The sequence below is a fragment of the Erpetoichthys calabaricus genome, chromosome 4 (genome assembly GCF_900747795.2).
Source record: "Erpetoichthys calabaricus chromosome 4, fErpCal1.3, whole genome shotgun sequence".
NCBI classification, from domain to species: Eukaryota; Metazoa; Chordata; class Cladistia; order Polypteriformes; family Polypteridae; genus Erpetoichthys; species Erpetoichthys calabaricus.
Genome location: NC_041397.2, coordinates 194,989,573 through 195,012,912, shown reverse-complemented (window position 1 = coordinate 195,012,912; position 23,340 = coordinate 194,989,573). Strand labels below are relative to the sequence as shown.

Genomic DNA, 23,340 nt, shown 5'->3' with positions numbered 1-23,340 from the left:
CTTAAAAAAATGCGTAATGCTGACAGACAGACAGACAGATAGACAGATAGACAGATAGATAGATAGATAGATAGATAGATAGATAGATAGATAGATAGATATCTGGTGGTCCAGTGTTGTTCACATCTGTATTAAAAACTCACTCCTTGAGTCTCACAAACTATGGTCTGGTCGACAGACAGTCCATTATCCATGACACCACAGGCTCATCCACTTGCATATCTCCGAGTTTACCCCTAACAAGGATGGCTGGAAGGTATTGAATGCACTGGATAAATCATAAAACATAATCCTCACAGTACTGGCAGCTTTGTCCAGGTGAGTATAAGCCTTGTGGAACAGATGTATATTTGCATCTTCCACTAAAAATCTTTGTCCAATAGGCAAACTGAAGTGGGTCCAGATGGTCTACCACAAGAGGACTCATACAGACCAGGACCAGTCTCTCAAATGACTTCATTATATGAGACCCAAGTGACACTGGTCTGTAGTCACTAGATGAAGAAGCATTTGCCTTCTTTGAAACAGGAACAATGCAGGACGTTTTCCACATCAGTGGAGCTTTCTGAAGCCTTAGGGAGGGACTGAACAGGTGACAGAGGACACCACAAAGTTGGTCAGTGTAGGCCTTAAGAATTCTAGTACTGACTCCATCTTCTTGCAGGTTTTCTTGTGTGTATCTTCATCATTTGTCTCCTTACTTGGTCTTCAGTTATGGGCAGTCAACACTGATGGTCAGAGGTGAATTTCTCACCAGCCATTCCAGTTGATACGGTAGGAGTTGTTGATGTAGTAGGGATGGTAGGGAGACTGGTCACTGGAAGAGGCTTAAATTATTCTAAGTGAATTTGTTTTCTATTTTTGCTGCACCCACCAGGATTATAGAACATTCTGAGGGGTTCACTAACTTTTAATCACTACCGTATAGGCTACTTAGCTTCACATTTACAGTGGTAACACTAGTGGTGGAAGTTAGCATCAGCCTAATTAAGCAACACATACCAGGTATAGGAGTACCAACAAACATTCAAAATTGATTTAGATAGTGGAGAACATGTTTTACAAAAATAGCAGAATTATATGAAGAAGGAACAAAAGCATTTAATCGTGCTTCATAGAATATTTATTGCAGGTTTAAAAAATCCTTTCCTATGGTACTATATGAAAGGCAAGTGATAAAACCAAAAGAAATGTGAAATAAATTACAGTGTTTCATTTAGACTGGGAATGCACAGGGAATAATACTCTATTCAAATTATGTAAACGATAATAATGTACAACATATACAGGTGCTGGTCATAAAATTAGAATATCATGACAAAGTTGATTTATTTCAGTAATTCCATTCAAAAAGTGAAACTTGTATATTAGATTCATTCATTACACACAGACTGATGTATTTCAAATGTTTATTTCTTTTAATGTTGATGATTATAACTGACAACTAATGAAAGTCCCAAATTCAGTATCTCGCAAAATTAGAATATCAATTAAGACCAATGCAAAAAAAGGATTTTTAGAAATGTTGGCCAACTGAAAGGTATGAACATGAAAAGTATGAGCATGTACAGCATTCAATATTTAGTTGGGGCTCCTTTGGCCTGGATTACTGCAGCAATGCGGCGTGGCATGGAGTCGATCAGTCAAGGGCACTGCTCAGGTGTTATGAGAGCCCATGTTGCTCTGATAGTGGCCTTCAGCTATTCTGAATTGTTGGGTCTGGCGTATTGCATCTTCCTCTTCACAATACCCCATAGATTTTCTATGGGGTTAAGGTCAGGCGAGTTTGCTGGCCAATCAAGAACAGGGATACCATGGTTCTTAAACCAGGTACTGGTAGCTTTGGCACTGTGTGCAGGTGCCAGGTCCTGTTGGAAAATGAAATCTGCATCTCCATAAAGTTCGTCAGCAGCAGGAAGCATGAAGTGCTGTAAAACTTCCTGGTAGACGGCTGCGTTGACCTTGGACCTCAGAAAACACAATGGACCAACACCAGCAGATGACATGGCACCCCAAACCATCACTGACTGTGGAAACTTTACACTGGACCTCCCGCAACGTGGATTCTGTGCCTCTCCTCTCTTCCTCCAGACTCTGGGACCTTGATTTCCAAAGGAAATGCAAAATTTACTTTCATCAGAGAACATAACTTTGGACCACTCAGCAGCAGTCCAGTCCTTTTTGTCTTTAGCCCAGGCGAGACGCTTCTGACGCTGTCTCTTGTTCAAGAGTTGCTTGACACAAGGAATGCGAAACCCATGTCTTGTATACGTCTGTGCGTGGTGGTTCTTGAAGCACTGACTCCAGCTGCAGTCCACTCTTTGTGAATCTCCCCCACATTTTTGAATGGGTTTTGTTTCACAATCCTCTCCAGGGTGCGGTTATCCCTATTGCTTGTACACTTTTTTCTACCACATCTTGTCCTTCCCTTCGACTCTCTATTAATGTGCTTGGACACAGAGCTCTGTGAACAGCCAGCCTCTTTAGTAATGACCTTGTGTGTCTTGCCCTCCTTGTGCAAGGTGTCAATGGTTGTCTTTTGGACAACTGTCAAGTCAGCAGTCTTCCCCATGATTGTGTAGCTTACAGAACTAGACTGAGAGACCATTTAAAGGCTTTTGCAGGTGTTTTGAGTTAATTAGCTGATTAGAGTGTGGCACCAGGTGTCTTCAATATTGAACATTTTCACAATATTTTAATTTTCTGAGATACTGAATTTGGGACTTTCATTAGTTGTCAGTTATAATCATCAACATTAAAAGAAATAAACGTTTGAAATACATCAGTCTGTGTGTAATGAATTAATCTAATATACAAGTTTCACTTTTTGAATGGAATTACTGAAATAAATCAACTTTGTCATGATATTCTAATTTTATGACCAGCACCTGTATGTAGTAAAAGCTGGTTAAGTTTGGGTTTTAAGTTTGCAGAAAACACTAAACTATGGCAATTGGCAGGTCAGAAAAATCATAACAAAATGGATCTGTAAAGAGCTGGGAAGATATGTGGCAAGTAAAGTTGCAGCATAAATTAGCATTAGCATCCTTCTAAATTAAAGAATAGATGCAAAAATAATTTGTTTAAACAGGAAGTGTTAATTTACTGACGTGATATGTTTTCCAAGTCAATCAGTACTCTAATGATAAATGTGCTGATATTTTTTAGGGAAGGAAGACAGAAGCTTCATGGTAAGTTTTTGAACTCACAAATCATGGAGCAGGAGTGTGGTGATGTGTTGCATATTGTTAGAAACATACCAGTGAGAATTTCACTGTACTCTATACACATGCCAACAGTGACCCAATAAATCTATTAGAAATACTTAGTAGTTGCAGAGGACTTTTCACTGTGAACAAAAGGACAGTATACCAAAACTATTAAGCGGGATTAGAGTAGGTTACATCAAACACTACGTCAAGTAAAGTCAAGGAAACTACTATGCACATATGAGGCATCACCTGCAATACTGTAAGCAGTTTTGGTCTCTGTATTACAAAAAAGCATATCAGAGCTACGTAAAGCACAGAATAAAAGTAATAGATCTATGGGATATGAGCCAAGAAGAAACATTAACTGAAAAAGTGTTTAAAGCAAAGATGGATTAAGAAGCATTATGACAGAAGTGCTTAAAACTATGACGTGATTCAGCACAGTGAATGCCAACTGTTGCTTTTAAAATAGTTTACTGTCAGTAACCAGAACAAGGTGGGCAGGTATAAGTTAGTTCATGGTTAGGATTACACAAAAAACAACAAATATACTGTATACAGTATAACAACACATATAGAAGGTACAAAGATCTATTCCCATCAAATCTTTTCATATATTCATATACATTTAAATTAACTGATAAAATAAAGCTGTCACAAGTAGGACATTTTTTTTTAATGGCTTTGCTATAAATGGCTTCCTGATAGGCATCACTGAATGAGCCTTCACAGTATAAGCAGCACCGTCTCAAAATATAGAGAACTAGATTTCAGCAACTAGGTAAAGTAATTCTCATATCATCCATATTCTCAGGTTAATGCATGCTTTGGATTATTTTTGCATGCATGAACCTGAAGAATATGGATTTATCTTACAGACTTTATTTACAAAATGGAGACTATTTAGTCATTTTTTGTTGCCTGTTACAGTTTTTGATTTTGTCAAACAAATTTTCTTTTTATTTTTTGTTTAAAAATATTGTCATACAAATGAAAATGTGGGCATTTATCAGTTTCATCCAGACAGTCTTGTTAATTTTGATTGAAAAAAACTGTTTAGCTTTGTTGCATGGGGGTTTGTTGCTTACCTTATGGTTAAGGAATTAATTGATACATTGATACAGAAGGCAGGACTTGCAGGTGTTTCTGTGTACTTAGAAAATAATAATATGATTTGGCCAAGAGGCGGGGAGGAGAACTTTGTGTCATGGATTTGGACATTGCTAATTCCTTTGGATCAGTCCCACATACTCTTCTGTTGGAGGTGTTTAGGTGTTTTAGAGTCCCTGGTAGAATCACAAGATTAGTAAGGGCATATTTTAGGAGGCCCAGACCCCTCATGAACCCCGTGATCATCAGAGGTGACTGTGTGCAGATGGTGCAGACCTATAAATACCTGGGAGTGCAGCTGGATGATAAATTAGACTGGACTGCCAATACTGATGCTCTGTGTAAGAAAGGACAGAGCCGGTTATACTTCCTTAGAAGGCTGGCGTCCTTCAGCATCTGCAATAAGATGCTGCAGATGTTCTATCAGACGGTTGTGGCGAACGCCCTCTTCTACGCGGTGGTGTGCTGGGGAGGCAGCATTAAGAAGAAAGACGCCTCACGCTTGGACAAACTGGTGAGGAAGGCAGGCTCTATTGTTGGCATGGAGCTGGACAGTTTGACATCTGTGGCAGAGCGACGGGCACTCAGGAGGCTCCTATCAATTATGGAAAATCCACTGCATCCACTAAACAGTGTCATCTCTAGACAGAAGAGCAGCTTCAGCGACAGACTGCTGTCACTGTCCTGCTCCACTGACAGACTGAGAAGATCGTTCCTCCCCCAAACTATGCGACTCTTCAGTTCCACCCGGGGGGGTAAGCGTTAACATTATATAAAGTTATTGTTTGTTTTTACCTGCATTATTATCAATCTTTAATGTAATATTGTTTTTTTGTATCAGTAAGTTGCTGCTGGAGTATGTGAATTTCCCCTTGGGATTAATAAAGTACCTATCTATCTATCTATCTATATTTTAGTGATCACCAATTGTGCTTTTCTATGGAAGGTTATTCAACATCAAGGTAGCAACTGGAGATTGTAACAATGACAAGGTGTACCATTTCCCAATTGGCCTTCACTATTGTCATGGAGATGGTCATTACAGCGCCAAACTGGGTAGTTGGTTGGGAGAAATTATAGGATGGGACTTGTCTGCTCCCATCAGAACCTCTACGGACAATATGATGACAACACCACCCACATGTTGTCCATTGTCTAAATTAAGTGATAGCCTTAGATGGGCAAGATTGACAGTTAAACCTAGTAAATCTAAAAGTTTGTACCATCGTCAAGGGGAAAGTGATTATGGAGAACTTCATTATCGATGAGGAAGTTATTTTCTCTTTATTGGAGAAAACAGTAAATAGTCTGAGTAGATGGTACACTGCTGCACTGAACAATAAAGAGCAAAACATCGCATTGAGAGAGGATGTATTAGGTATTGTTTGCATAGATAAGATTTGGCTGGAAAGCTGAAACTGTGGTGTTTGGAGTTTAGATTATTGCCATGGACAATGTGGCCTTTGATTATCTATAAAGTAGCTGTTACAGAGGTAGAGAAATTAGTAAAGATTATAAGTAAGGCAATTAGGAAATGGTTGGGAGACCTGCAGTATCTTAGTTGTGTATCAATGTATGTATAAGAAATTCTGGAGATATTGGTAACGAGATTAGTGGAAGAATATAAGTGTGCTAAAGTCACATTTGAAACGACTCTGGCAAGCACTATAAATGAGGTGGTTAAAATCTATGGCTACAGTAAGGAGAACCGGCAGGAAGTGGAATCTTTGAGATGCTGTTCAATGGGCTGTATCAGGATGTTATAGGACAGCTATAAACAGGAAGGATGGGATTTAGTATAGAAAACATGTGGTGTACAAGGAACAAAGTTAACGCATTAGAACGGAGGAAAATGGTTGTTACTAACATCCAGTAGCAGAAAGAGGAGCCAAGACGTGTGACAGCCATTTCCCTGGTGAAGTATGAAAATATATCCACATGAATATTTACTGGATATTTTTATATACAATTACACTTGATAATTAGAATACAGTATGCACTGAAATTAGAAAGTGTAATATGATTAAGCACTTATTTTATAACGCGATTCTGTAACTTAAGACATTGTTATTTTTAAAGTATATTGTAATCTCACCGGTTTAAGCACTGAATTGCACTGAGCCGTAGATAGTCAAAACACTGGAATGCACTGATATGCACCAACTCTAACATGTAACTATTCCACCAATGTAAAATGACACCCTGAAAGCAGATGCAAAAAACTGAGTGGAGGATTAGCAATAAGGAAGCTTGGTTGAAAAGCATAACTGACAAAGACGACAAAATGCCAAAAGGGTGTTGGTGATTAGCATAACAAATGAGGAACATGAATGGGCATTAACTAATAGTAACTAAAAGTGGGCACTACTGAAGAGCAATCACACAAAGTGCAAAAATGCCATTAGGTTCTGGCCATTAGCATAGCAGTTGTGTCAAGGTATCTTATCTATATTAAGCTATTTATAAAAATGTCTTTGTGCTCAGTAACACAGGCTTTCTTTTTATTTTATTGAGTTAATAGTTTCTTTTGAAGACACAACAGGAACACAAGTGGCAGGCTCATGTGAAACTATTCAAGTAGGGGTCAAAGTCAACAACCACATTTATTTTGTAATTTAGCGTGTACGGCGGGCTTATTAAGCAAAATGCTGAATGAGGTTTCTGAAGCAACTGAAAGGGCAGGTTAAAGGTTATGGTTGAGGAGAGGACAGGTTATCTGGGGAGGTGCATCTTTAGTATGTTATACTCACGAAGGTATTGTGTACCTGTTAGTCTGGAATTGCTGAAATGTTTAGAGGCAACACAGACTCAGTGGCACTTAGTGTGCACTGATGGTACAAATAAGCTTCTGTCACTTGTGAAGAAAGAGGGGTGTTAGAGTTTAATTTATTTATTTATTAATCAAACCATGCAAGATCAGTGGAGCATGCATTAATGGTACCAGTGAGGTTAGTTAAAATTTTTGTCGTTTTGGATAGTTGGTATGATGCAGAAGGTGTCAATTGTGGCTATGGAGCAGGGTGTGTCTAGAACACCAGAATATACTGTTCATCCTAGTAGAAGTGTTGGGGGACTAACTCAATAAAACAATGAAGTGTCTACTTGATAACCCCTGAGAAATACTCTTGTTGACACTCTGTAAATTACCAGGGGGAAAAGCAATAATTTGTTTGGAATTATGCACATATGATGACAATGTCTGGTTTTTGCCCCTTGGGCAAGGGTTCTAGTGTAGTGCAGAACTTTTATTTTAAAATGCTACACAAAATATAACAGTTATTTAGTTGTCTCTGGATGATTATAAGTGCAGTGCTTTCTGACAAAGTATTTGTGTTCAATTGTCATGGTACAAAAATGTTAAAAGTTCTTTTTAAAGGTAAAATTGGTTTTTTTCTGTAGGATTTAAAAACCTATTCCCAATATGATATTTTTTTTCACATCACTATTTATGCAATAAATAGATAGATATGAAGAAAGAAAGATAAAACAACATACTGTATAAATAAAGCACTGTTAATTTGGACTGCAAGGAAGTCAGCATGTTAAATATGGGGCGGTTATATTTGTTCTATATAGCTGGGTTATTTATAAGCAAGATTATGAAAGAAAATAATTCTGAAGAACTATAGCACAATGGGTTTTATATTTTAAATCAGGATTTAACAAAAATTAATGCATTAATACAAACTTATAATTGAATATGCTAAATTCATTTGAAAGGGTGAATAGGATAAAAACATACTACCGGATCTGAAAGATATAAATAATAAGATATAAATATACATTAAAAAGTGTTTCATTAATCCATGAATCAGAGTCTATCCTGACATGAATGCATACAAGGAAGGATAAAGTAGGATTTTAATGGCCTTGGCCATGTTGTTTATGGCAGAGACACCCACAACTGCTCAATTGTTAAGTCAACATTGCTATGTGTGACATCATCGCATCAACATTATGCAAGACTGTGGTATTCTCTTCCAGATATCAAAGCACTGGATTATTTCCATAAATCAAACAGCAAATCACAGCATCATTTGGAAAACGGTAATTAGTTATTATCAGAACATTCTGACATGACCTTTTGATTAAGATTTTTGATAATTATTTCTGATTGTTGCAATATACTTTACATAGATTTTTTTTTTGGCCTTTGACCCTTACAATATTTGCTGACACTAACCCAGATAGATACTTCAAGTCTCTTATTAATTTACTTAATAACTGCAATATAATCTTCATGAACAAGCTGTTTTCTATCTTGGCTACATTAAGATCTTGGACTAAAATAAAATTAAGTAATCTTTTTCCACAGATTACACAGCTGCATAAATACCAAAATTATTTACAAAAACAACTCCTTGAATGGCTACAGTGCAGCAGTGGTACTATAGTCTAGTGCTTTACAAGAGCATCAAGAAACTATAGTCAAATCAGCCATCTCAGGCTGTTCTCATATTTTACAAACCACAGATCCATTACACAAATGGTTGACTGGTTAGGCAAGTAATTGCAAATTATTTAACACTCAAATATAAAAAAAATTCAATGCTGTGTCAAAATTTCAGAAAACTTAGCACAAATCTTGGCCTGGTCATTCTGTGTATAGAGTCTGCATGTTCTTTGAGTCAATGTAAATTTTTCGCTCCATCGTCCCATGTTTGGTGCCTTGTACCAAATACTGGCAGGGTTATGGAATACCATTCAGCCAAAATGAAATAAATAAAACAGCAATTCTGAACTAAATAATCACATGCAAAAGGTACTGCTATATACAGTGGGTACGGAAAGTATTCAGACCCCCTTCAATTTTTCACTCTTTGTCATATTGCAGCCATTTGCTAAAATCATTTAAATTAATTTTTTCCCTCATTAATGTACACACAGCACCCCATATTGACAGACAAAAAAAAGAATTTTTGAAATTGTTGCAGATCTATTAAAAAAGAAAAACTGAAATATCACATGGTCCTAAGTATTCAGACCCTTTGCTCAGTATTTAGTTGAAGCACCCTTTTGAGCTAATACAGCTATGAGTCTTCTTGGGAAAGATGCAACAAGTTTTTCACACCTGGATTTGGGGATCCTCTGCCATTCCTCCTTGCAGATCCTCTCCAGTTCTGTCAGGTTGGATGGTAAACGTTGGTGGACAGCCATTTTTAGGTCTCTCCAGAGATGCTCAATTGGGTTTAAGTCAGGGCTCTGGCTGGGCCATTCAAGAACAGTCACAGAGTTGTTGTGAAGCCACTCCTTCGTTATTTTGGCTGTGTGCTTAGGGTCATTGTCTTGTTGGAAGATAAACCTTCGGCCCAGTCTGAGGTCCTTAGCACTCTGGAGAAGGTTTTTGTCCAGGATATCCCTGTACTTGGCCGCATTCATCATTCCCTCGATTGCAACCAGTCGTCCTGTCCCTGCAGCTGAAAAACACCCCCACAGCATGATGCTGCCACCGCCATGCTTCACTGTGGGGACTGTATTGGACAAGTGATGAGCAGTGCCTGGTTGTCTCCACACATACCGCTTAGAATTAAGGCCAACTCCCGCATGGAGTTTGCTAAAAGACACCTGAAGGACTCTGAGATGGTGAGAAATAAGATTCTCTGGTCTGATGAGACCAAGATAGAACTTTTTGGCCTTAATTATATAGAACTATATATATATTCTAATATAACAACTACAAATATGAAGGAGTACGAAGTTTATGTTATTACTTTTTTTTTTACATAATTAAAACTTAAATATCAAATTATATATTTCACCTATTAATGGTTAATCATATGCTCAAATGAGAAAACTTTGGATCCTAAATTCTGCTGGTTAAGATTTGTTTATATGAAAAAGTATATGCTAGTACAATACCTAGTGGCTAAGGCTGGGCTGCAAACCTCAAACCTAACAGTTTAGTTACCCTCACTAATTTATTACAGTATGTACCACGCTTTCTGTGAATTAACTGATTATAAAAATGACAATTTTAAAATGGATAGATAGAGAGTTCCACAAATTTGCGTTTGTTAAAAAAGTTGCTTTATGAAATTAAATAGGTTGAGTGTTGTTAATTGGTCACAAAATCATCTATAGCATGCTAAACCCAAGTATACTTTTCTTAACATATTATTTTTACCCGAGTGTTTAAGTCCTTTAATAGAATCAGATTTATATTCAGAAAAAATAAATGTCTGCATAACAACAGTTAATTTACCTTTTGATTTCTTGACAGTAGTTGTGTCCGCAATGCACACAGAGAGATGAGATATCTTATCAGCTTCACGATCATGATCAGCCATATTATCCCACTCATGGGTTAAGTTCAGGCTAGGCTCTTCTTTAGGGTCCTGTAGCTCCAGTGCTAACTGATCTGATGTGTGTGCTTGTACAGTTGGATCTGGCTCAGCTGAATGAGGATTGTGATTCAGAGAAGCATCCATTGCTGCAGCGTAACCCATCATTAGAGTCATTTCATCATCCTGAGATACTGGGGTCTTTATCAAAAAAAAGAAAACATAAATAACAGAAGAACTGAATATGAATGAGATTTCAAAATTGTTTGAAGCTGTACTGAAAATAAAGGCACAGATTTACGAAAAATTTTCATTTTACTTTAAAGTTTTTCTGGGTGCCTTCTCAATGTGGCTAAAAACAGTGCCGAAAACTGAGTAGGCAGAGCTCTGAATTCAGTAATGTGAAATGAAATGTGAAATCCAGCACAAGGAAGAAGAAATAATATACTGTAGAATATACTGTATAAAAGAAGTATGTCAATTTTATGTTTATTGAAAATACTTTAAGATGAATAATGTATTTCATATATTAACTGAATGAGATGTATATAAATAGTCATGATTTATTTTACATTCTTTAATATATACTAAAAGAAATGCAATATATACTTAAATTTATTTTATAGTATATAGTAACAAGAGATGACTACCAAACAAATGACTGTCATTTGGCTGACATCTCTCTGTTATAAAAAGAAATCTTTAGACAAGACTTTTTGCCAATAGATTTTTTCAAGTCCCACAAGACGAGACTATTGCCAAGATTTTGTCAAGTCCTGCCCTCCTCTCATCCATTTTCAAACACACCTATGGTCCACTCAGCTCTCATTTGTGTTAATGCTTTTGTCAGACACAGTTCCTACACTCTCGGCTCTTATAAATGTTTACGTTTTCCTCATTTAAAATCGTTTATGAAAAGTCCTCAGTTTCATCCTTTAAAGAAGCTTTTCTGGACAGTATTTTTAGGCACACAATCTATTCATTTCCATTGATGTAGTCCTTTTCTGGACAATAATTTTATACGTTCTAGATGACATGTCATTGACTAAGCGAAGAAGAAAGGGTAGCATGTCGAAAAGTGGACCAAACGCGGTGGAGAGAAAACAATGCAAAAAAGAACAATAATAATCTAAGTGCAAATTTGGAAAATAAGGAAAGTAATAATCAGCCCGAAACCAAGTGAAACCGAAAACCTAGCAGGTCCAAGCAGGGTCAGAAATAAAAGAAAGAGTAGAAGACAAAGCAGAATGTCGTAAAGAGGTTCAAAAACGTTGGCACGATACACATGCAGAGCAGGTTAGAGATTATGAAAGTACTAAAATTCGAAAGTCTCAAAAAACTGATAGTAAAGCGCTAACAAATGGAAATTATTACTAGGTGAAATAACGGAACAGCAGAAAAGAAATCGAATATATGGACATAGGTGATATGACAGAAGTATGCAGATATTGTTTGGCTTTGGAGTTTAAGTTGGAGACTTGTACATTGTCTAATTCGTGTTGCCATCAGAGAAAAGTAGTGTTTCTTCCCAATGAAGAGGTATATCCGCGAGAATTAAAAGATTTGTTGTTTGGTCAAAGTGAAATCCACAAACACTACAGGCAAAATATCCGAATCTACAATAATCTGTTCACGATCACAACATTCAATGCTCAAAACGTAGATTTACACAATTCAGGACCATACACCGAGAATCTGTGGTCCTGCAACAATTAAAGCTAATTAAAGTTTAATTTCGAAGATACCACAATTCGGTCAGGTTTATATTTATGATCACGGAGAAGCGATGCAACATAGAATCGAAAGAGTTAAACAACTGAACGTGTTAGAAATTTTACAGCCAATAATGGATACAAATGCATACATCCAAAAGTATCACACTTACACAAAATGTATCTGCAAAACACGGACAAAGAAGTTTTCTTGGATTTCTATATGAATCCGAAAGATCATTGTCGCATTTATAATAAACCAACATGTGATGAATTGCCAGAGATAATAGTTTCGAAAGACGGAGATATCAAAGAAAGAAGTTTAAAAAGTATTTGTGTGTCAATTTCAAAGCCAAACAGAATGGAAACGTATAAATACCTAGGGGTAAATATCACAAGTAAACATAAAGCTCTTTATCAACAAAATTTTGCCGTCTGTATGGAAAAAATTAAGCAAGACCTGGATAGATGGTCAACCCTTCATCTCACTCTAGCTGGAAGAATTAACGTTGTTAAGATGAATATCCTTCCTAAACTTCTTTTTTTATTTCAAAACATTCCAATATATATCAATAAATCATTTTTTAAGCAATTAGATTCAACAATAACCTCATTCATTTGGAACTCAAAACACCCACGTATCCGAAGAGCAACCCTACAAAGACCTCAGGCAGAAGGTGACATGGCTCTACCTAATTTTCAGTTTTATTACTGGGCAGCAAACATACAAGCCATAAAAACCTGTACACAAATAAATGAACATACACAGGCCTGATCCGCAATAGAAATAAAATCCTGTAGTACTTCTTTATACTCCCAGCTCTGCTCTCCAATAAATGCAAGTTATCGCAAATATATACTAATAACCCAATTGCGCTTTACTCACTTAGAATATGGAACCAAATTAGAAAGCATTTTAAGATGGAAAATCTTTTATCGGTGGCACCACTGCAAGAAAACCACCTCTATCAACCCTCGCAAACATATCCAGTTTTTAATACCTGGAAAAGTTTTGGGATTAAAATGCTCAGAGATCTTTATACAGACAACATATTTGCATCTTTTGAACAATTACGTTCAAAATTCAACCTCCCAGCTACACATTTCTTTCACTATCTTCAAATTAGAAATTTTGTTAAACAGAAATTGCCCGATTTTCCCCACCTCGCACCCTCCACAATGCTGGAAAAAATACTGCTCAATGCCGAGGAATTAAACACCATTTCCGCATTATATAAAATCCTATTAGAGTCCCTACCTTTCAAAGATCCAAGAGGACATTGGGAAGAAGATCTCTTAATCAATATATCGGAAAAGGAGTGGAAGGTAGCAAAGCAGAGAATTCACTCGAGCTCCATATGCGCAAAGCATAGAATTATTCAACTAAAAATTATGTATCAAGCTCATCTGTCTCGCTTAAAACTGTCCAAAATGTTTCCAGGGCAAGATCCAACCTGCGAACGCTGCAACCAAGCTCCTGCCTCACATGTTCTGGGTCTGCACCAAATTAACATCATTTTGGACAAAAATTTTTAAGTGCCTTTCAGACAGCCTTGGGGTCACAATCCCTCCTAACCCACTAACAGCTGTGTTCGGTGTTCTTCCAGACGGACTTGAAGTGAAAAAGGACAAGCAAACAGTAATTGCATTCACTACACTTTTGGCACGCAGACTTATTCTGTTAAACTGGAAGAATCCTAACTCTCCTCTGATAAATCAGTGGGAAACCGATGTTTTATATTATTTGAAATTGGAAAAAATCAAATTCTCAGTTAGAGGATCTGTACAAAATTTTTTCAAAACCTGGTAGGATCTGATCAATATTATTTTAGAATAAGAGAAATAACTATTACCGCATTTAATTCCCTTCTCCATCTCTTATTTACATTTATATTTATTTCTCCCTTTCCTTTGCTTAATGTTGTCTTATTAAAAAGCCCTAAGCAATTCTCCTTTAGCTAAGCTCTCCTTCTCTGGGGTGGGGTTTGATTTGTCTTTAATTTGTTTGGTTACAAATTGATCTATTTGTATGGAATGATTACAATAAAAATTAATAAAATATATTAAGAAAAAAAAAGAATGGAAACGTATAACTCAATGAATACCTCTAATGCAACATGAAACATAATTTTAATTTCAATTTATTCCGTTTTACTATTTTTAACTATGGTTAATTACTCGCTGTAATGTAAAATAGTTCTATTATGCATATGTAACATATCCCATGAAAATAATCTGTTTAAATTATACATCCGCTTACCCATACGCGAGCAGCAGAGATGCGAAGAGGCTGGTGCATAGTGCCAGCACAGGGGTTAGCGAGCAGGGGGCAGGGCCCCACAGTTTAAAATAATATTTAGATTGATCTTTTCATTAGCTTTAAAACTTTACTATAACAACATATTACCATTTCCATATTAATAAAAAAAATTAAATTTCAGCACTATAGTAGCAGAAAAAGTATAGATTCACAGTGCTAGCCATACACTCAAAATGTGTCACACATGAATGAATAGGAAGCACCTTCAAGGCACTAAAAATGTTAAGAATGACTCCTACCCAAAGCTAGATAACACAGTCATTAACTGTTGTGGAAAATACTAAGTAAGTATTGAAAAACAAATAAGAGTCTTGAGCTATCATTACAAATGAATGTCTTTTATTACAGCTGGCCAGTGGAGCGTGCTATGTGAACAGCACAGTTCTCTGTTGCATGACTAGTCAGTCATAAGGGAACTTCTCTTATCAAGCATTTTAATTTCACCAATCACCATACAAATAAATGGTACATTCTAGACACACCATTCTGCCATTAAGTAAGTCCCAAAACAGTAAGTCATGGATAAATACCTAGCTTCATAGAAATAATACTTCTTACAGTGCATCCAGAAAGTATTCACAGCGCATCACTTTTTCCACATTTTGTTATGTTACAGCCTTATTCCAAAATAGATTAAATTCATTTTTTTCCTCAGAATTCTACACACAACACCCCATAATGACGTGAAAAAAGTTTACTTGAGGTTTTTGCAAATTTATTAAAAATAAAAAAACTGAGAAATCACATGTACATAAGGATTTACAGCCTTTGCTCAATACTTTGTCGATGCACCTTTGGCAGCAATTACAGCCTCAAGTCTTTTTGAATATGATGCCACAAGCTTGGCACACCTATCCTTGGCCAGTTTCGCCCATTCCTCTTTGCAGCACCTCTCAAGCTCCATCAGGTTGGATGGGAAGTGCCGGTGCACAGCCATTTTAAGATCTCTCCAGAGATGTTCAATCAGATTCAAGTCTGGGCTCTGGCTGGGCCACTCAAGGACATTCACAGAGTTGTCCTGAAGCCACTCCTTTGATATCTTGGCTGTGTGCTTAGGGTCGTTGTCCTGCTGAAAGATGAACCATCGCCCCAGTCTGAGATCAAGAGCGCTCTGGAGCAGGTTTTCATCCAGGATGTCTCTGTACATTGCTGTACATTGCTGCAGTCATCTTTCCCTTTATCCTGACTAGTCTCCCAGTTCCTGCCGCTGAAAAACATCCCCACAGCATGATGCTGCCACCACCATGCCTCACTGTAGGGATGGTGCCAGGTTTCCTCCAAACGTGACGCCTGGCATTCACACCAAAGAGTTCAATCTTTGTATCATCAGACCAGAGAATTTTCTTTCTCATGGTCTGAGAGTCCTTCAGGTGCCTCTTGGCAAACTCCAGGCGGGCTGCCATGTGCCTTTTACTAAGGAGTGGCTTCCGTCTGGCCACTCTACCATACAGGCCTGATTGGTGGATTGCTGCAGAGATTGTTGTCCTTCTGGAAGGTTCTCCTCTCTCCACAGAGGACCTCTGGAGCTCTGACAGAGTGACCATCGGGTTCTTGGTCACCTCCCTGACTAACGCCTTTCTCCCCCGATTGCTCAGTTTAGATGGCCGGCCAGCTCTAGGAAGAGTCTTGGTGGTTTCGAACTTCTTCCAATTACGGATGATGGAGGCCACTGTGCTCATTGGGACCTTCAAAGCAGCAGAAATTTTTCTGTAACCTTCCCCAGATATGTGCCTCGAGACAATCCTGTCTCGGAGGTCTACAGACAATTCCTTTGACTTCATGCTTGGTTTGTGCTCTGACATGAACTGTCAACTGTGGGACCTTATATAGACAGGTGTGTGCCTTTCCAAATCATGTCTAATCAACTGAATTTACCACAGGTGGACTCCAATTAAGCTGCAGAAACATCTCAAGGATGATCAGGGGAAACAGGATGCACCTGAGCTCAATTTCGAGCTTCACGGCAAAGGCTGTGAATACTTACGTACATGTGATTTCTCAGTTTTTTTATTTTTAATAAATTTGCAAAAATCTCAAGTACACTTTTTTCACATTGTCATTATGGGGTGTTGTGTGTAGAATTCTGAGGAAAAAAATGAATTTAATCCATTTTGGAATAAGGCTGTAACATAACAAAATGTGGAAAAAGTGATGCGCTGTGAATACTTTCCAGATGCACTGTATATGTAAACTGTTATCAAAGAACAAAAAATAAAGTTAAAATGTTACACTATATGATCTCATTTTCTAATTTAAATGTGCAATTTAAATGTGAAATTTAAATTCATGATGTTAGGAAGTCCTAATTAAAAACAGGCAGTTTCAAGCACTATTAACTGAACTTTTACACAACGTGTCACACATGAGTGCATAAAGAGTACATATAAGGCTCTAAGAATATAAGAATGACCCACACCCAAGGCAATATAGCACAGTTATTAATGCCTTTTTCACTTTCATCCACAGATGTGGGACCTCACGTATAACGGCGTGCGTATAATTCACACTAAAACACGGTGTACGGTCAAAAGTGGAAATGTGCATATGCACAAAGAAATCCAGATGCATAAACCTGTGTGTACGCCAAGTTCCATGCACTTTCCCTTACAAATCCCAACGAACATGAAATTTAACACACGTGTACACGCCTGCAGCCCCACCCTGACTCCTCCCAGAATTTTGCATATATTATTATGCAAATCAGTATAAATATCACCTTCCATTCAGCATTTGGTTAAAAAACAATGGAAAAGGCACGTGAAAAAATGAATTTCAGCGAACGCGAAGTGGAAGCAAGGAAAAATGTACTATTCTTTGTTGGCTAACGCAGTGGTATAAGAAACAAAATTATGGCAAAGACACTCGAAAGTTCAAGTTCAGAAAGTCTCAGTGTCCGAAAGAAAAAAGAAGTGGTCAGATATCAAAGTCGATGTTAAAATGCAAGACATAGCCCACCGTCAGTTTATTCTGTTTCAGACAATATTACAAAAGCTGACCCCTGCGGGATGTTCAAGCGGTGATGGTGCTGCTGAGCCGAGCATGTCTTTGGGCACTGGCTGTACACTCACCTCTGCCTCGGAAACCTCTGGGAGGACATCTGGCTATATGCTGATGGACTATTCAGGAGTCACAAAATTCAATAGTGGATGATGTAAAAGATGTGGCCAATAAACTATGGAATATAAGGGCTATACTAAGTGATATTGATCACAAATTAAATGAATTGGTTAAAAAATAAATTCTACATCTGATTACCTGTTTTGACATTCTGCTAATTACATTCAAACAAAGTTGTTATGCTGTCTGATCCGGTTGATCATTTACTGGGTCAGGGTCAGGTTCATTATAGTGCATCTGTTCAGGTACATGCTTGCACACTGCAACACACTTTCTGTCCACTATAGAGCATCACATTAATAGAGTGGAAATGCTTTCTATTAACATAAGCAAATTCATTCTCTGAAGGAGCCCTTATAACGTAGCAACAGCACTGAGTGCCACAACGGAACAAATCTCTGCTCTTTACTTTGAGGTGAAATCCTTAAAAAGACCACTTGCTTTTTGCCACACTAGTTGGAAAAAGCACCTGCGACTGTGCAGAGCTGCCATTTTTATAGGTTTTCCAGCCATATATGGTATAATGTTAGATCGTTCTTTTGGTGATTCATCCCTGGGTGATGTAACTTGTCCAGCATCATTACAATAGCAATGTGCACGCAGCTGACTGCTCACATTACATTTGGAAAAACAGATGTTGATGCAAATTGCACTTTTATGTTTGCCAGTTCAACCACAATGTAAGGAAATCTTATATATCTGGATGACAAGTGGATAGTACCATCCTATACAGCTGGCATGGCACAACTCAGTGATGATTGTGGAAATACCCAATTGGTTAGCAAGTTCAAGCTGAAAAGCTCCTGCAGCTAAAAACACGAGAGTGGACATAACTTGCAAAGGAGCAGGTAAAGCACAATTCCTCAAAGTCAGCCTTTGTAAAACTGGTGCCAGTTCAGCATACAGCTCCAAGAGGATAGCTGTTGGAAATCGAAATTGACTTAGAAGCCAGCCAGCCATCATCATCAATAAATACGCTCTCTCTTCTAATTCTTCCATTTGCATATCCATGTCTTCTAGCAACACTAAGGCAGTCATCACCTACTTCAAGCCACATACAGTGAAAGGCTCATTACCATTGGATAGCTGAGGTTCAGCCCATTTTAATGATGTACAGTTGTCAATGATTGCTCATTTACATTACATGTCACAGTTGTGCATAAAAGACAGGAAATAAATGGTTTTGGAGAGAGCTGATCCCTTTACATTTTTACGAACAAACCTCAAGTTAGATTCTGATCACAGTTTTGACTCTAATAAGAATGACAGATTTGATAAAGGAAATTATAATACAACTGATTTCTATATACTGCTTTTAGTGTAACTTTAAAGCATTTGCAGCATGCACCTTTACAGTTCAAGCATCATGGGTTCAATTACCACACATGAACACTCTCTGCTGCACGTTCACCCTATATTAGAGTTTACTGAGCAGGGTTTTTTCAATTTCAACTTAGTATACAGGCAGTGTTTCTTAGTATACCTGTGAGTATTGTCATGTTGTAGTTGTGCTGCTCAAAGTTTCATGTGAATACTTTGCTGCATTGGGAGTACATTAGAGGAAAAAAGACTGGTGCACATTAAAGAAATTTACAGAAAATTAATTCCATGGTTGTACATCATAAAATGTTTTGGTTATGTACATTAAAATCCCATTTTTTTGGAGAGAAACCACATCTTTGCATTTTATTTAGTTGATTTTGGTGTAAACAAAGGTTTTAATTATATAACTACTTTCTTTCAAAAATCTGAAGTGTTGCACTCACTACTCTTCCACCATTTGCAGCTCCTTTGTTATAAAATTAGAGTAAGGGCTTTTAGGTATTGCAGATGCCACATGGGCTGGACGGACATCCCAGCCAGGAGAGGGGATGATTCCTTACCTGGACGGGAGGACCAAAAGGGATGGATGGAGATCTGAGTAAGAAAGAAGGATGTTGCTGGAAGCTTTTTATTCCCCCAGCACGTTAGATGGCAGCAGCCCTGGATGTCGGTACCCAATAGGAAACCAGCAAGGCATACCGGGAAATGTACTTCGGCAGTGCAGACCTGCTGGAGTCACTGGGGGCCATGAGAGGGCGTTGCAGGGAGACAAGCTCCCTGTTATAATGGACTTCCGTGTGACCCAGAAGTGCTTCTATCGGGCAATCGCCCTGGCACCGGAAATACTCCCGAGTCTGTAATAAAAGGGACCACACTCCCTTATCCAGGCGAGTTGGAGCTGGGAGGTACAGAGGCAACACTTGACTGGAGGAGGGCAGTGCAGTGGTGAGAGAATTATAGTGTAGAGAGAGAGAGAGAGAAAGAGAGAAGCCTGTATTTTGTGCTTATTGTGACACATGTTGAGGTAATGTTGGTTAACAAACAACCTTTATTTGAACCCGGGACTGTGCTTCTGATTTCGTATCAGGGTTTGAGCTTGCTGACACCCAGGTTTCCATCACAGTATGTAATTTAAGTGCAATCATGCCAAAAACCCCTTAGGTGTTAAACAACACTTCATCAACACTTTGTCCCCCTCTACTTTCCTACATAATACTATTATTTTTGTTTTGTCAGTGATTTAAAAACATGCATTATTCTGTGTTCTTAAGCTTAGCTGCCTCAGATACATGAATTCAGAATTGTTTGGTTGCAAATATTTTATATCTACAGTATATGGTAGTACAGTGCAATACTAATAAGGTGCCATGGCCCACAATAATGACATTTCTCATTAATCTAAAAATCATTATCAGATTATCTAGAACTGCATGCATCTGATTCTTAAATTTACAAGCACTGAAAATACACGGTCAACCAATATACCTTTGAGACTCCAGAAATGATAATGGTGCTCTTCTTTATTGGTGACTTCATCTTATGTTTTGCAGACTCACGTAACTGACGGATTGCTACTTCTGCCACTGGGTCAGTGCCATTCAGCATCAAAAGCTCTGTAAACAAAGAAAAATGCATATCAGGCATTCACAAACAGTTTTTCTTCAGAAAACACATGACTAAAGGACAATAGTCCTTTGTTGAGATTTGTATGTTTTGAACTCCAACAAATAAATCTGACACAAATTTCAATGTATATATAACAACAAGTGGAAATAGACAGAATTATATATCTTGAAATGTTTATAATTTCTGGCTAAGATCTGATTCTTCTAGAAAGACCTCCAAGAATAAAAAAGAGTAAGTAAAATCTACACTGCTCAAAGGTTACAGGCATTTTTTTAAACAGTACTAGGGTATTTTTTCTTATTTATTTTTAGTTGGCTGTAGCATTATTGCAGTAGGAGCTGTTGTACCACCAAGCATACTATATTACAATTGAGATCTAGTGTACTTTTTAGGTAAAATTTTAAAACATGAAAAATGTATATAAAATATATGAATAATTCTATTTAGCCCAGGTAATTTGAGGGTGTTATAACAAATATACTTAATATTTGTATAATTTAAATTATATTAAGTATGCCTCACAGAGATTAAGTGATTTATGCTCTGGTCTCAACTTCTCAGAGATAACTTCAGACACAGTTTATGGATTAAAATACATGTAACACAGTATGCAAAGGGAAGCAAGGAATAGACACTAAATTCCCTTTACAGTACTGTGTATATCTGACAGCCATTTTTTTTACTTTAATTCCTTTCAAGAGATGATGGAGATTAAAGAAAAGCAGTTTGAACTAAAATTCAGTCTTGTCATACTTTGTCTAGGTAGTTATTAAGTGCTTTTGTGAAGTTTTTGGTGTTGGTGGTAGATAAATTTGAAACTGACAGCTTAATGTTGTAAATTCTTTATAAAATAAGTACAGCATAGTAAGCTCATGTTAGAGTATTGGGAAAACACTAAATTAAAAACACTTTATAAAAAATAAATATACCCCAGAAACCCTCTTGTCAAACTTCTTCTGACAGCTTCTTCTGCATTACAGATTTTCCTGTCCTATCTGTCTAATTTATACTGGTTAAAAAAAGGGTACAATTACCCTATTTCTATAATGGTTGTGATTACATTCAGTTACCTGTATTAAAGTCTAAAAGCCAGCAGACCTTATCTAATTAGAAAGGAAAGGATGATAAAGTGGGAGCCTTCCTGAAATGTCTTATTAACAAAACTGATGTTGCCAAAAGTTAAACTGTTCATTAATAAATAACTAAATAACATTAATCAATTTTTTCCTTTCCTAGAAGAAAATGATGAGAAAATAACTGGGGAATGCTACACGCGCATATGAACAAATACTTTGAGTTTCACATTTTAGCACTTTGAAATGTTTGTCACTGTAAGTAATAGAAACGGTAGTTGTCAATAGTAATTACCATTTTTTCCGTTTTGCTTTACCTCACATACAGTACCTGAAATACTGGGATAAACTGTAGTGAAAATGTCTTTTCCTAAAAACAATGCACATATGCATGGATTTGTTATTATGTGACAGGTTTTTCATCATGTGCCTCTCCTATAACAAAGCATATACTGTAGCCTCTAAAAATCATTATACAGTCAGCCCTTACGATTAGCAGGTTTATGATTTTCTGATTTGCCTATTCGCAGATCCGTTATCAATAATTAAAGGAAACAATTTGTGATATACATTTAATTCTGAAAGCAAATCTTTTATCCCTTCAGATAAAGTACAACTTGTGCAACACTATTTTTTTATTCTTTCAGGAAATGACATTGTTAAATTATTTGCATCACTAGAAGTCACTTTGATGGAAATGAGCTGCATAGAGCAAAATCTGCAAATAGTCAAAAAACACTTTCAATTTTACTAATTTAAAAATTCACATTCAGCCAATGTAAATGTAGCAAATACAATATTTCTGTATTTTGAATATGTTTCACACATTACTTCCAAGATCAGTGTTTGGATAAGTTTTAATTGTTTGCTGTTACTTTATACTAAAACCATTAAGCATTCATCACAGGAAACAAAAGCAGATTTCCATTCTCATTCAACATAATGGGAACTAACTGCCATTGTTTCGATTTTCCTTTTATTATTATATAGCCTTCTTCTTTTGGCTGTCCCCGTTAGGGGTCGCCACAGCGGATCATCTTCCTCCATACCGTTCTGCCCTTTGCATCTTGTTCAGTTACATCCATCACCTGCATGTCCTCTCTCACCACATCCATAAACCTTCTCTTAGGCCTTCCTCTTTTTCTCTTGCCTGACAGCTCTATCCTTAGCAACCTTCTCCCAATATACTCCGCATCTCTCCTCTGCACATGTCCAAACCAACGCAATCTCGCCTCTCTGACTTTGTCTCCCAACAGTCCAACTTGAGCTGACCCTCTAAAACAGGGGTGTGCAAAGCCATTCCTGGAGGGCCGCAGTGGCCGCGGGTTTTTATTCCAACCCAGTTGTTTAATTAGAAAACAATCCTTGCCAATAATTACATTTCATGGCTTTTTAGTGCTTTAACTCTGCTATGTCAAGTCATTCTCAAATCCTAGATTTTTTTTTCCATTCTAAAGATATCCAAATATTTTGAAGTGTAAAACGGATGGGTAATTCTCAATCCTTGACTTTTTTGTCTTCTCTTTCTTTCCAAGTATTTAATTAAACCAAATAGTGCATGATAAA

At 37.3% G+C, this 23,340-nt stretch overlaps 1 protein-coding gene across 1 annotated transcript in view; it reads right to left on the bottom strand.

The window, feature by feature from the left end:
- The window catches only part of LOC114650474 (C2 domain-containing protein 2), a 140,519-nt gene that overhangs the window by 4,136 nt on the left and 113,043 nt on the right, over positions 1-23,340 (bottom strand). Inside the window, exons 12-13 of the mRNA XM_028800126.2 lie at positions 20,561-20,688; positions 10,525-10,804 (exon numbers count right to left, since the gene is read on the bottom strand). Coding sequence (XP_028655959.1) covers positions 10,525-10,804; positions 20,561-20,688 — 408 coding nt within the window. The remainder of the gene's footprint in view (positions 1-10,524; positions 10,805-20,560; positions 20,689-23,340) is intronic.